This window comes from Emiliania huxleyi (genome assembly GCF_000372725.1).
Source record: "Emiliania huxleyi CCMP1516 unplaced genomic scaffold EMIHUscaffold_31, whole genome shotgun sequence".
NCBI classification, from domain to species: domain Eukaryota; phylum Haptophyta; order Isochrysidales; family Noelaerhabdaceae; genus Emiliania; species Emiliania huxleyi.
Genome location: NW_005199684.1, coordinates 32,949 through 45,517, shown reverse-complemented (window position 1 = coordinate 45,517; position 12,569 = coordinate 32,949). Strand labels below are relative to the sequence as shown.

The window sequence follows — 12,569 nt, the reverse complement described above, 5'->3', positions numbered from 1 at the left end:
GCGCAGCGCCAGCGGGCCTGCCGCAGCGCGACGCGAAAAAGTGTTTGCCGGCATTTTTGTGCCGGCGCGTTTAAGGTTGCTCCCGGCCCAGTGGGGATTTTGGCCTACTCAGTGATCGTCTAGAAATCCTAAATGGCCTGCAATGCCGTATCTTTTGTGCCTAACATGTAGAGCACCTTGAAAAACTAGTATGTCTTGGAGTGAAAAGTTTCTCGATGAGGTGGGGATCCGTGGTGAGCAGATTCCCAGATTCTCCAGATTCCCCTCGAAAACCGCCCATTTTAATTCATTGCGGCCGCGGGTTTGCTCGGATTACTTTTCCCTCGAAGACATACTAGTTTTTTGGCGTTCCGGTGCGCCTACAAAAAAATATTCTGTGAGCCCGAGAGCGATATGCCATGTCCGCCTTGCGTGTTTTCATAACATCGAAGGCTAAGCTCAAAAAATATCCGATATGATATCGAGCTGACCACAGGGTTTGCCGCGATCACTGTCCTACCAGCGGACACAGTGGGCCGCAGACACCCGTGAATGACCTTAAAGACAACACGTCGTGCTGGTCTTTATAGAATTAGAGTCGTAGCAGTGATATCTCGAGCCCGCAGACCGCCGAAAAACGCGTGATAGCGCGCCACACATACGCGCCAACATCAGGGACACACTCTCTCTAGCGCCCGGGCGTGGCGGCCGCCCGCAGCGTGCCCCATAGGCCCTGCTGCGACGTCGCCTTGCGGCTGCGCGCCGCCTGCAGCCGCACGACCGTGGGCGGGTCGATGCGGAGGAAAGTGGCCAGCACCTGGAAGAGCGAGTCGGCGGAGGCGGTCCCGTCCTCCTCCTCGATGTACTTGATGATGACGGAACGCAGGTAGGCGAGGGACGTCTCGCCGCCCGCGCCGCCCCCGCCGCGCAGCTCCCGCTCCGCGACCTCGAGCCGCGCCTCCGCCGCCGACAGCTTCCGGCGCGCGTCCGCGAGCTGCCTCCTACTCGCCGACACCAGCCACGCTCAGCCGATCTCCGCCGAGATTCGACGAGAGGGGCCGAGAGCAGCAGCCGCTGCCTCAAGTACACCTCCTCCGCGCCGCCGCCCTCCGCCCTGTCGGAATCGCGGGCCTCCGCCGCCGCCGCCGCCGGCCTCGTCGCCGCCGGCGAGGGCGGCGAAGCGGCGGCCGCCGACGTCGCTGCCGTCGCCGGCGGCGGCGGCGGCATTGGCGTGCGGCGCGGAGTGAAGAGCGAGGGCGGCAGCAGCCCGTTGAGCATGCCGCCGCCGCCGCCGCCGCGCTGGTTGCGCGCTCTCTCGAGGCGGCGCATCTCCTATGGATGCCTCGTCTCGCCGTTTCGGCAACGGGTTGGACTGCGAATGCGCCCGCTCGGCGGCGCATCTCCTCGGGCGTGAATTGGAGGCGCAGCGCGAGCACCTGGGGTGTTTGTCATTATCGTCGGTGTTATTATTATCACGTGTGTGGGTGAGTGCGGGTGAGGTGTGTTGGAGGTGTGAGCATGTGTGTGGGAAGGCAGCGGCAGCACCTGCAGCAGGTGGCCGTCGTCCGCCTCTCCAACCTCCAGGAACTTGAGCAGCGTATTCTTGAGGAACGGGTCCTGAAAGACACACGAACAGACGCCCATCACACCTCCATCCTCAGTCCGAGATGAGCCAGCCTCTTCGTGACAGAAGCGATCCTCCGCCGCCACCGCTCCTCCGGCCGCGCCGCCGCCGCCTCCGCCGCCGCCGCACGAACCGCGAGCCTGCTCGAGATTTGCCGAGATTGCTCGAGATTCGCCGAGATCGCCCGAGATTGCCGGGGATTCGCCGAGATTCGCCGCGAGCCTGCTCGAGCTCGCTCCTCGCGCGCAGCAGCCGCCGCTCCGCCTCGGCGCGCGCCCGCTCCGCCTCGACTCGCGCAGCGCTCTCCGTCTCGAGGCGCGCCTGCAGTGCGGCGTGCCAGATCTCCCCACATCTCCCCCATATCTCCACACATCTCCCCACATCTCCCCACATCTCCCCACATCTCGAGGCGCGCCTGCAGTGCGGCGTGCCGCTGCAGATCGCGCGCGATGCGCTCGTCGACGCCGTCAAGCAGCGACGGCGCCGCGTCCGCACCGCCGTCCACCCCTGGCGGGCTCGCCGCTCGGTCCGCAGCAGCTCTGGCCCCGTGCGGCGCCAGGGCCGCGCTGTAGGCGCCGTGCGCAGCGGAGGGCGCGGCGGACGGCGAGGAGGCACTGTCAGAGGCTGCCGCCTGCGCCTTGCTCGCTGCCGCCGCCGCGCGCAGGGCCTGCAGCTGCGCCTGCAGCGAGCCGGTCTCCTTCTCCTTCTGCTCGAGGAGCTTGCGCGCCTTTGACTTGGTCTCGGCCGCCGCCGCCTGCGCTCGCTTGGCCTCCGCCGCCTGCAGCAGCTCGTGGGGGAGAGATGGGGGAGATATGGGGAGATGAGGGGAGATGTGGCCTCCTCCGCCTGCAGCAGCTCGCGCGCCTCAGCCGCGTCTCTCGCCGCCACCGCCGCCGCCTCGCGCGTCGCCGCCGCCTCCGCCTCCGCCCTCGCCGCCTCCGCCTCCGCCCTCGCCGCCTCCGCCTCCGCCTTTGGCACGACGTCGGCCGACACCTCGACGTGAGCAGACGCGGCAGGCGCCGTGCGCTCTCCCTCCACAGCGCCGGCGGCGGAGGCGGATATGGTGGACATGGCGGCGGCGTTGGCGGACGTGGCGGCGGCGGCGGCGGGAGCAGAGGAGGAGGAGGAGGGGAAGGAGGAGGAGGAGGGCCGGGCGGCGGCGACTCCATTCCCTTTCTGCGACAACTGCCCCTGCCGCTGCTGTTGCCCCTGCCCCTGCCCCTGCCGCTGCTGCTGCCGCTGCTGCTGCTGCACCCGCGCCCTCTCCTCCTTGAGCTGCTCCAGAGCCTGCGCCTGCGAGCGAGCCTCGGCGAGGGCGAGCCGCTGCTCAGAGCGCGCCTCGTCGACCGCGGCCTAGTACCATACCTCCAGAGGATCGAACCCAGTGTGGGTTCAGTCCCGTGGGCGGTGCGGTAGAGCCTCCGCGGCGGCGAGCGAGGCGCGCAGCGCCGTCCGGTCAGTGTCTGCGGCGGCCATCGCCTCCTCGACTCTCTGCAGCGCCAGCTGCGCCCTCTTGAGCTCTCTCGCTTGCGCGGCGACCTTGTCCGCCAGCATCGCCTACGTCAGTCTCTGCTGCCGCCTCTCATCTTGTGATCTCCTCTTGCCCGACCTCGCCAGTCGGCGTCGCCTGCCGCACGCGACTCGAGTTCACGAGGCCGCCCCGCGTCGCGGGCGTCCCCGCCGCCGCGCCCGCCGTCGCGCCAGCTGGCGTGGCGGGAGGCTGCTGCGGTCCCGGCGGCGGCGGCGGCGCAGCGGCGGCGGCGGCGGCGGCGGCGGAGGCAGCGAGCTGCGCTTGGGTGAGCTGGGCGTGGAGGGCGGCCCGCTCGGAGCGGGCGGCTGCGGCGGCGAGCCGCAGCTGCTCCATCTCCTCCTCCTGCTTCTTGATCTTCCGCAGCGCGCGCAGCTTGGTCGCGTTGAGCTCCTCCTGCAGAGCCGCCGCCCGCAGGCCCGCCCGAGCCGCCTCCGCCGAAGCGGCGGCCGACTGGGCCGGCTGTGCCGCTCCGGCCGTGGTGGCGCCGCCCGCCGCCGCTCCAGCTCGCTCCTGTGTCGGCTGCGGCTGCGGCGCCGGCGCCGGCGTCCGGTGGGGCGGCGGCGGCTTCCGTGCGCCATTCTCAGGCGGAGGCGCGTTCGGAGCTCCTCGATTGCTCTGCCGCTCGTCGCCACCGATCGAGAAGGCGCCGGCCCGCGCGGGCTTCTTGCGCTGCGAGGCAGGGGCGGCGGCGGCGATAGTGCTGGTCGCCGCCTTCTCGTCAAAGCCCATGTCCCACTCGGACACCTTCTCGGTCAGCGCCGCGGCCTGCACGGCGGCGACGCTGGCGGCCTCAGCCGCAGCCGCAGTCGCCGCGGCGGCGCGCTCCTGGATCGCTTGCGCAAAGTTCATCGTGCAGGGATAGAGCGTTTACCGAGGCATCGAGCCGGCTGCTGCTCCCGCCGCTGCTCCCGGTGAGGCTCCGCTGCTCCCGCGTCGGCGCCGCTTGCGACTGCTCGCTGTGAGTTTTTAGTGGTTGTGTCAAATCACCCGGAGTTTTGTTTTAGGTGTGTTGTTGGCACTGTGAGTGACTTCTTGCAGCTGACGCAGTCTCGCCGAGGCTCGCCCCAGCATCTCTCGGGTTGACTCGGCCGGGCAAAAACCCCGAGAGGCGTGGGAGTACCTTTGTGTTCTGGCAAGTATGGCTTTCTCTTTCTTTCCAATTCACCCATCCCTCCTTATCAGAACTGAGGCCGGTTTGTTTCTGTTGAGCACCGACACCGAGAGGCACCCGGATCAGCCCACATGCCCTTCCTCCCCTCTCTCGTCCTCCTGCACTCGCTGGCGATGTTTGCGCCTCCCTTACGATGGCCGGCTCCACGCCGTCGCCCGCGCGGTGCCGCCGCGCTCGGACTCGGCGACCTCCTCGACGCGGCCGCCGAGGGCGACCTGGCCGCCAACATCGAGGCCGTCTCCCTGCTAGCAGCCTCCGCCGTTGGCGTCGCCGCGGCGCGCAGCCTCGTCGACGAGGGCGAGCCGCCGCCGCCGCCGCCGCCGCCGCCAGACGACGACTCTCCCGACGACACGGGCCTCGTCGCCGTCAGCGTGGACCTCGGCCAAGACGGCGAGCCGGCCGGCGTCGCCCGCCTGAACTTGCGGCCGCGGCGGCGGCGGAGCGACATCCTCCTCTTGGAGCGTATGCGGCTTCCGCTCGGCCTGGTGATTGAGGAGGTTGCGGGCGAGATCGTGGTGACGGGCGCGCTTCCGGGCTACGGCGCGGTGGGGCAGGCGGCGGAGGGAGACGTCGTGCGCGGGCTGACGGCGTGGGCGCCGGTGTTGGCGGGCAGCCCGATGTGGCAGCAGGTCACTTCCGGCACGCCGCTCGGCACGCGGCAGCTCAAGCGCGTCCTCTTCTCCGCCGACGGCGCCACCTTTGGCGACGTGCGCGGCGCGATCGCGTCGCACCGCGCCGACGCCGGCGGCGACGGCTACGCCACGCTCATTGTCGAGCGGGTGAGGGAGGAGGGCGAGCCGGCGGGAGCGGTGTCGCCGTCGCAGCGGCCCTCGCTCGAGCCGCTCGGCGCAGTCCTTGCTCGCGACCTGCGGCTGCCGGCCGGAGGCGACGCGGCGGCGGCGGGGGTGGACCAGCGGACGTGGGCGGAGCGCGCCGGAGCGCTGCTCGGCGGAAGCGGCGACGAGGACGACGAGGGTGGGCCGGGAGGGGAGAGCAGACGGTAACTGAGTTAAAAGGACGGAGAACAGTCAGGGCGCCGCTGCCGGTTGGCGCGAAAAAGGTTTCTTATTCCGCATGCAAGTGACTGCGCTCCCGCTACACCCGACCGCTACGTACGTGGGCAAGGGCTTCCCAAAGTTTGGCCAGCCGCGCGAGATCGCCCACTTCTCGCGCGACGCCTCGCGGCGGGTCCGCTTCGACAAGAGCGGTCTCGGCGCCTACCGGACGCCGCGGCTGCCAGCGGCGCTTGACGTGGGGTTTGAGAGCTACGTTCCTAAATCGCACGACCCAAACGAGCCCGCGCCGCTCGGCGACGTCGTCGCCGCCCTCTCCCACAAGGGCGTGCGCACCACCGACGCGCACATCCTGACGTACCGCAACAACCTCAACAAGATCTTTGGGACGGTCTACAACCGGAAGGACGACTGGGAGGTTGGCGTGGAGCGGTGCGCCGACGGCACGGTCCTGCTGCACGTCATGGACACCGAGCGCAAGCGGGCGGAGGAGGCGAGGCGCGACGAGCGGCAGCAGCGGATGTCCTACTGGGGCTACAAGTTTGAGCAGCTGGATTCGACTAGATGCCGCTCCGAATGCAGCACAGCACCCGAGTCCAAACTGCCGCCCCTGAGCAATACACGACGACCTTCGCACACAGTGCACAACACGCTGCACGCGGCCGTACTCGCGTCCTGATAGCGGCGTCTCCACGGCGCAGGCTGTCGACACACCATAGCTCCCCATATCTCCCCATGTCTCATCTCCCCATGTCTCCCCCATATCTCCCTCAGGCTGTCGACCCTCGACGGCGGCGAGGACGACGGCGGGCCGCTGCCGCCCGTCAACGCAAACGAGGAGTTTTGCTCGAGCGTCCACCAGATGCGGAACATGCGGAATGCAGACCAGCCAGTCACTCCAGTCTTGCACGCGGACGGCGGGTGTCACACGCACACGCACGCTGCGCACGACTGGCTCGGGAGCCAACACGAGGCTGCTTCCCTTGCCTTCGCCGCCCTCGTGGCAGCGCTGCACTCCCTGCCGTCGTCGCCCTCGTCATCACGCCCCTTGGGGCTCCACCGCCGCTGTCCAGCTCTCCACCACCGCAGGATTGTCCATAGCTCCCCATCTCTCCCCCTCTCTCCCCCTCTCTCCCCCACCGCAGGATTGTCCAGCTGTCCATCGACCGCACGAAGCTCTTCATGGCGGCCGAGATCGACTGCGCCGCCACCGGCGGTGGCGGCGCCCCAGCGGCGGGGTGTGTGGATACAGCCGAGGAGGCGGGAGAGCGTCGCGGCAAAGCTCGGCTCTCAGGCTTGAGCGTGCTGGCTGAGTAGGTGGGCTGAGTGAGATCTGGGGAGATATGGGGAGATATGGAGCGTGAGTAGGTGACTGAGTGAGCCCATCCGCGACTCTCGCCCCAGCCCTTGCCCTAGCCACTACCCCGACTAATCCATTTCGACTCTCGCCCCAGCCCTTGCCCTGGCCACCCCTTGACTAGCCGACAAAACCCTCAGCACTCACCACCCCCCTGGGCCATCACTGCAGGTACGTCGAGCTGAAGACGAGCAAGCGGCACGCGTCTCCCCGCGATGAGGAGACAGTGGTAGCAGCAGTAGTAGCAGCAGCAGCAGCAGCAGCAGCAGTAGGAGTAGGAGCAGTAGCAGCAGCAAGCGACGAGGAGCAGTGGGTAGACATGCACACGCCGTCTACCTGCCGTCCGCCTGCCGTTGCGCTTGCTGTGCTCAGGAGAGCTTCCAGCGGCACAAGCTCTTCAAGTACTGGCTGCAGGCGGCCCTCCTCGCCCTGCTGCCGCCGGACAGTGCCGGCCCTGTCCAGGACACGTCCATGACATGTCCGCGGGTTTGCCCTGCAGTCCTTCCTCGCGGGAGTGCCGACTGTGCTCGTCGGCTTCCGCGACGAGCGAGGGACGGTGCGGCGAGATTGCGCGAGATGGCGGGAGATTGCGCGAGATGGCGGGAGATTGCGCGAGATTAGGTGCACGAGCTCAAGAGCTTCGAGACCTCGACGATGCACAGGCTCGTGCGCGGCGCGCGGGACTAGATGCGGAGTCTGTATCCCGGGGCCCTACCTCCTACCTCCTTCCTCGAGGTGGACAAAAGCGGACACCCCAGTAGTAGCGATGGGTGAAGCAGCGGGGCCCCTACCTCCTCCCTGCTGTCTTTGTGCAGGCCCGAAGCTGAGACACATTTGTATTCCGACGACCCCTCGAGAGGAGACGCACTCCGCCGCATCCCGCCGCATTCCGCTGCCTTCTTTGTACTCGTAGCCCCTCGCATTTACGCGGTGCCACGGATGCATTGGTGTACTCACTGCTCACCCACGTGCGCCGGGCCTTGCACTCTGAATCCTGCCAACCTGCCGTTAGGCGCGGGGCGAGAGCCCTACTGGGAGCCCGCCGCTTGCATCAACTTTGGGAAGGGCGTGCTCGAGTGGCTGCTCGCCTCGCTCGCCGCCAACCCCGCCGCCGCGCACTACGTCATGCGGTACGAGCCGCGCCAGTCGGCGATCCTCCTGCTGCAGCGCGATAGCGGCGGCGGCGGCGGCGGCGGCGGCGGCGGCGGCGGCGGCGGCGGCGGCGGCGGCGGGGAGGACGGGCCTGCGTACCGCGTGCCGTCGCCGTCGGACGCGGGCTCGTACGAGCACCTCTTTGGAAGGGAGGCGGTGGCGGCGCTGCACCAGCGGTACGGCGGGAGCGGGGGCGCGGGGGAGCCGCCGACGAAGCGGCCTCGCGCTGCCTTTTGAGAGCCCACACTGATGGTGTGGGAGATGGACGTGGACGTCGAACACAACTCATGCAAGTAATTGTTGAGCTGAGAAAACGGATAGGCCGATGACTTTTAAAGGACTTGTCCTTTACAAAAGGACACCTTGATCTCGCGTTTTCGCTCCCATTGAGCTCTCTGCAAGCCTCTCCTGGGCATTGAGGTATGCTACCATGTCCACCTGACAGCCTCCAGGCGGCGGGGTCACGACCCAGCCCAAGCAACACATTCAAAACCGACCCGGAGACGTACCCGCAACCGCTTGTCCTTTACGCCCGCTAGTCCTCATCACTGTCTACAATCACCTGCCGCTTGCGTAGGGGGGGGGGCTGCAGCCTGGGAGGAGGGCGCTGCAGGCCGCTTGGCACCTTTGGACACGCGCCCAAGCACTCCCTTCACCATCTTCTTCACTATGAGCCCGCCCGGTTTTGAGCGTGCGTCCCAGTCGCTGCAGCGGCTCTGTCAGCGGACCAATCTTGCGGTAGCGGCGATCAACTGCTGCTGCTTGGCGTTGCGCCTTCGGGGAAGGATGTGGTCCTCCTCTGTCAGGTGGCTGTTGGTGGTGAAGATGCGTGGCATGTACTGCGGGAGGGTGCCATTGTTGTAGCGAGCGGCATTTGATGCGCTCGCTTGGCGGTGAGCTGGCTCAGCACGTCTTCATTCGAGAGCTCGCCGCGGCCGAGTGCGGCGTACGTCAGGTGGTAGTTGCGGGCGGGTTGATGACGCTCACGTCGGCCGGGGCACCACCCACTAGCTGCATGATCACCGGCTGGTCACTGATCACCGATCACCGGCCTTTGGAGAGTTTTCTAGGAGTTACTTATTCAGACGGTGATCGGTGATCAAGTTTCGGCGGCACGTAACGTCCAAAACAAGGCCACGACTGTCGTCCCCCGGCACCACCGGGCACGGGGAAGTCGCGAAGGGCAAGTGGAGTGCGGGAGGTACGACTGGGCCGGCGAGCGGGGGCGCGCGTGGCGCCCTTCATGAACCTGTCCTTTTAGTTAGGACAAAAATCTTTTTAAAAGGACACATGGGGCTATCCGAAAACAAATGAGCAAAAATTGTTTCTCTTTCATCGGTTCGTTGTTACTGCATACTGGGATAGAGCCGTACTGCATATACTGTGGTCATGACTGTGGTCGTCACTTGTAGGGTTGTCAAACGTTAGGAAGAGCTGAAAACAGTGAATTGCTAGTGTTAACAGTAACAACAGAACAACAGTGGGGCTCCCCAACAACACGCCAAGCTGCAGAAACGAGCTTTTAGTGCTTATGAGCATAAGCACTGGATTCTCATGCGCGCGGAGCGCGCCGGTGCTCTACCCGGACACGCGCGGAGCGCGCTAGCTGGACACCGCACACGCGGAGCGCGCTAGCTAGACACACACGCGCGGAGCGCGCTGGCTAGATACCGCGCGGAGCGCGCTGGCACCTATGTGCGCGGAGCGCACCGCGGTAGAGTCTAGACACATGAAGACAGTCTGTTGCAGTCAGTTGTGGCCACGCGGCTTCGGCCTGACGTCGTAGCACTCGGCTGGCAGACGCTGTGTCTCTGCCTTCTTCCGCGTCATGACCAGACCCCGCTGCAGCGAAGCTCCAATGCCGCCCCTCTGTGCACGTGACCTGTCGTTGTGGTGAAAGCGGTCTTCCCAGTTGAGCCCGCCCCAGTTCTCGAGCGCACGGTTGATGAAGGGCACGGCGACGGGATGGTACGGCTGGGGCGCGTTCCACGCGATCACAGCCTCCTCAGTTGCAGTGACCCAGTTGCCCTGGCGGTCGCAGCGGTCCCACACACCGCCCATGCCCTGAGCGCGCCGCTGCAGAACACGCGCGGAGCGCGCCGCTGCATGGGTAGGCGCGGAGCGCCGCCACTCGAGATTGGGCCTGTGGGTGGGCCGAGTGGTTCCAGCGTGTGAGTCAAACTCTTAATAGAAATCGCATCTAGCCCTCCACAACCCTCAAAATTTTCCTCGGGGCGCGCTCCGCGCGCGGCGCTCCGCGCCTACTCCTTGAGCGTCAAAGCGTCATAGGCACTGGTTCGCACATGTTCTGCAGCTTGGCAACAACAGTAGCTAATAACGTTCACCGACTTAGGGTTGTCAAACGTTAACTTTGGGCCTAACAGTTGCACTATTGTTGGCTGTGAAATCCTCAACGTTGTTCAAGTGAGAAGTGTTCTCCCCAGCCGCCAGCCCAAGCTGTTACTGTTTGTTACTGTTGTTACTGTTGAGTGTTGTTCAGTGGTCAGCAAGCAGAAAATGCCAAAAACCCGGGTAAAACCCGAAAATACCTGGTTTTCCCGGGTTTTTTCGGGTATTGTACCCGCACTGGACGCTGGAGATCGTCGTGGGTCACTTCCAGGGCGCACCAGGGGCCTTCCTTATTGTTGTTCAGCCGGCGTCTCTCGGTGTTTTGTCCCACCCTGAGCATTGTGCTCCTCCCGCCCTGGGGGTTCGTTGTGCTGTCTTCCTCCTCCTCCGCCGTGTGCCGGGGAGTCGATCAGGCAGTTCACTTTGGGGGCTACGGGTATCCCCCCTGGCTATACTTTGAGATTAGGCATCATACTGTAAAAGTGGTTCACAGTGGAGGCGGTCGACGTCTCCTACGTCTGCGACCCGCGGGCGCCTTGCGTGCAGAGCCCTTAGCCACCCTTTATGTCTTGCGCGCTCATAAAATAAATTGGGTTGAGTTTTTCACTCGCACCCTTTTCGGCCCGCGTAGCAGCCCGCACATAGTCCATAGAGCGAACCCTGGCGGTCACTGGCCTGCCGCTGAGCGCGCCGGCGCCCGTCTACCTGCGGAGCTGGATCAGGTGGATGAGGTCGTTGCACCGGTCGGCCGCGTAGATGCGGCCACGCGGGCCGACGCAGAGGCCGCGCAGCATGGGCTGCTTGCCGCCGGGCGGGCAGAGGATGGCCCGCGACTCGCCCTCGGGCGTGAAAGCCTGGGGACGGTGCGGGGTGGGGTGGGGGGGTGGGGCGGGGGGTGGGGGGGCGGGGTGGGGCGGGGCGGGGCGGGGCGGGTGGGGGTGGGGCGGGGCGGGAGGGGAGGGGGAGGGGGGATTGAAGTAGAGAGGGAGGCCGCAAGCAAGGCTGCGGGGAGAAATGCTGCCGGACTCCAAGAGAGGCTGCGGGGAGAAGAGTGGCGGCAGGGAGAGTGCCGCGGGTGCAGGCGGCAAGTGTGAGAGGGCCTGGATGCGGCGGCCGTAGACCCCCTCCGTCACAAGGACGTGCCCCGCCTGACGGGGCAGTCCTGCATTCATTCTCCCCACATCTCCCCATATCTCCCCCTGTCTCGAGGCCCCGCCTGATGAATGACACCTCTCCATTCACTCATTCGTTGTGTTGTGACCCGAGAGATGCCCGTATCTCCCGTATCTCCCCGTATCTCCCCGTATCTCCACCACGAAGTGCCCCGCCCGCGTCGTACACACACACCACAACTCAGAGCGCGGAGCGGCGCCGTGCTGTGTCTTGGGGGCATCGCGCGAACACAACAGGTCCGCAAGCACACGGGTCCGTCTCCCGCATCTAGGGTGCGATCTCAGAGGTCTCCCCAGATCTCCCGCATCTAGGGTGCGATCTCCCCGTATCTCCCGCATCTAGGGTGCCCCGCCGCGAAAGCGACTCCGGCCGGGCCGCGGACGCAGCCGGGCGCGTCGCCGAAGGTGGAGAAGCAGTGGCGGTAGGCGCCGTCGTCGGCCGAGAAGACGGAGATGCGGTGGTTCTCGCGGTCGCAGACGTAGACGCGCCGCTCGCTCACAGTGAAGGCGCACGGCGAGCTGAGCGCGCCGCGCTTGCGCCGCGACGCCATCACACGGCTGTGCCTACGCGACTCGGATAGGTCTCGGACTGTCGTGGACGTGTCTCGGACGTGTCGTGGACGTGTCGTGACGTGTCCCAGAGTCTGGCGACGCCGTCACAAGCTGCGCCACTCTCGTCGGCTGTGGGAAGGGCCCCATCTCGGGTCGATCTCGGGTCGATCTCGGCTTGATCTCGGGTCGATCTCGGCTCGATCTCGGCTCGATCTCGCCACTCGTCGGCTGGGAAGGGCGGGATCGTCCCCTCCTCGTCGTTCCCGCCGAAACTGAAGCGCGCGGGCGCCGTGCCGACCCGCGGCTTCCCCGCCGCAGACACGCCCGTCCTCCCGCCCCTCGCGCACATCTCCGCCGCGTCGAAGGCCGCGATCCGGTGCGCACTGCGGTAGCAGGCCCAGAGGGTGCCGCCTCCTGCAGGAAGGGTCCGAGAAGGCTCTGAGCAGGCTGCGAGAAGGCGAGCGCGCCCACGAGACGCCGCCGCCGCGTGGCGAAAAAGGCGAACGCGAGGTATGGGGAGGTATGGGGAGATCTCGGCTAGATCTCGATGAAGAGATCTCGGCCAGATCTCGATGAGATCTCGGCCAGTCCTCTCCGTGTGTCGAGAGCTCGAGTGCGACGGGGCCGCGCGTGGTGTAGTTGGGGTGAAGCCGGGCTGCGTGCGCAAAT

At 66.5% G+C, this 12,569-nt stretch overlaps 4 protein-coding genes across 4 annotated transcripts; 2 read left to right on the top strand and 2 right to left on the bottom strand.

The window, feature by feature from the left end:
• Positions 1 to 667: 667 nt before the first annotated feature.
• EMIHUDRAFT_101299 (hypothetical protein) lies at positions 668 to 3,983 on the bottom strand (the record flags this gene model as incomplete). Its single annotated transcript, XM_005774495.1, has 6 exons — positions 668 to 980; positions 1,175 to 1,311; positions 1,525 to 1,596; positions 1,995 to 2,381; positions 2,492 to 2,956; positions 3,213 to 3,983. 6 exons carry the CDS (start codon positions 3,981 to 3,983, stop codon positions 668 to 670), a joined length of 2,145 nt encoding a protein of 714 aa, XP_005774552.1.
• A 786-nt stretch (positions 3,984 to 4,769) lies between these two features.
• On the top strand, positions 4,770 to 5,309 carry EMIHUDRAFT_207232 (hypothetical protein; the record flags this gene model as incomplete). The annotated part of the gene is made up of 1 exon (XM_005774494.1): positions 4,770 to 5,309. The coding sequence occupies one exon, from the start codon at positions 4,770 to 4,772 to the stop codon at positions 5,307 to 5,309; it is 540 nt and encodes a 179-aa protein (XP_005774551.1).
• Positions 5,310 to 5,379: 70 nt separating this feature from the next.
• On the top strand, positions 5,380 to 8,064 carry EMIHUDRAFT_207231 (hypothetical protein; the record flags this gene model as incomplete). The annotated part of the gene is made up of 7 exons (XM_005774493.1): positions 5,380 to 5,858; positions 6,093 to 6,239; positions 6,464 to 6,556; positions 6,847 to 6,901; positions 7,048 to 7,120; positions 7,688 to 7,805; positions 7,977 to 8,064. The coding sequence occupies 7 exons, from the start codon at positions 5,380 to 5,382 to the stop codon at positions 8,062 to 8,064; spliced, it is 1,053 nt and encodes a 350-aa protein (XP_005774550.1).
• Positions 8,065 to 11,629: 3,565 nt separating this feature from the next.
• EMIHUDRAFT_207228 (hypothetical protein) lies at positions 11,630 to 11,899 on the bottom strand (the record flags this gene model as incomplete). Its single annotated transcript, XM_005774492.1, has 2 exons — positions 11,630 to 11,656; positions 11,732 to 11,899. 2 exons carry the CDS (start codon positions 11,897 to 11,899, stop codon positions 11,630 to 11,632), a joined length of 195 nt encoding a protein of 64 aa, XP_005774549.1.
• Between the last annotated feature and the right edge of the window lie 670 nt (positions 11,900 to 12,569).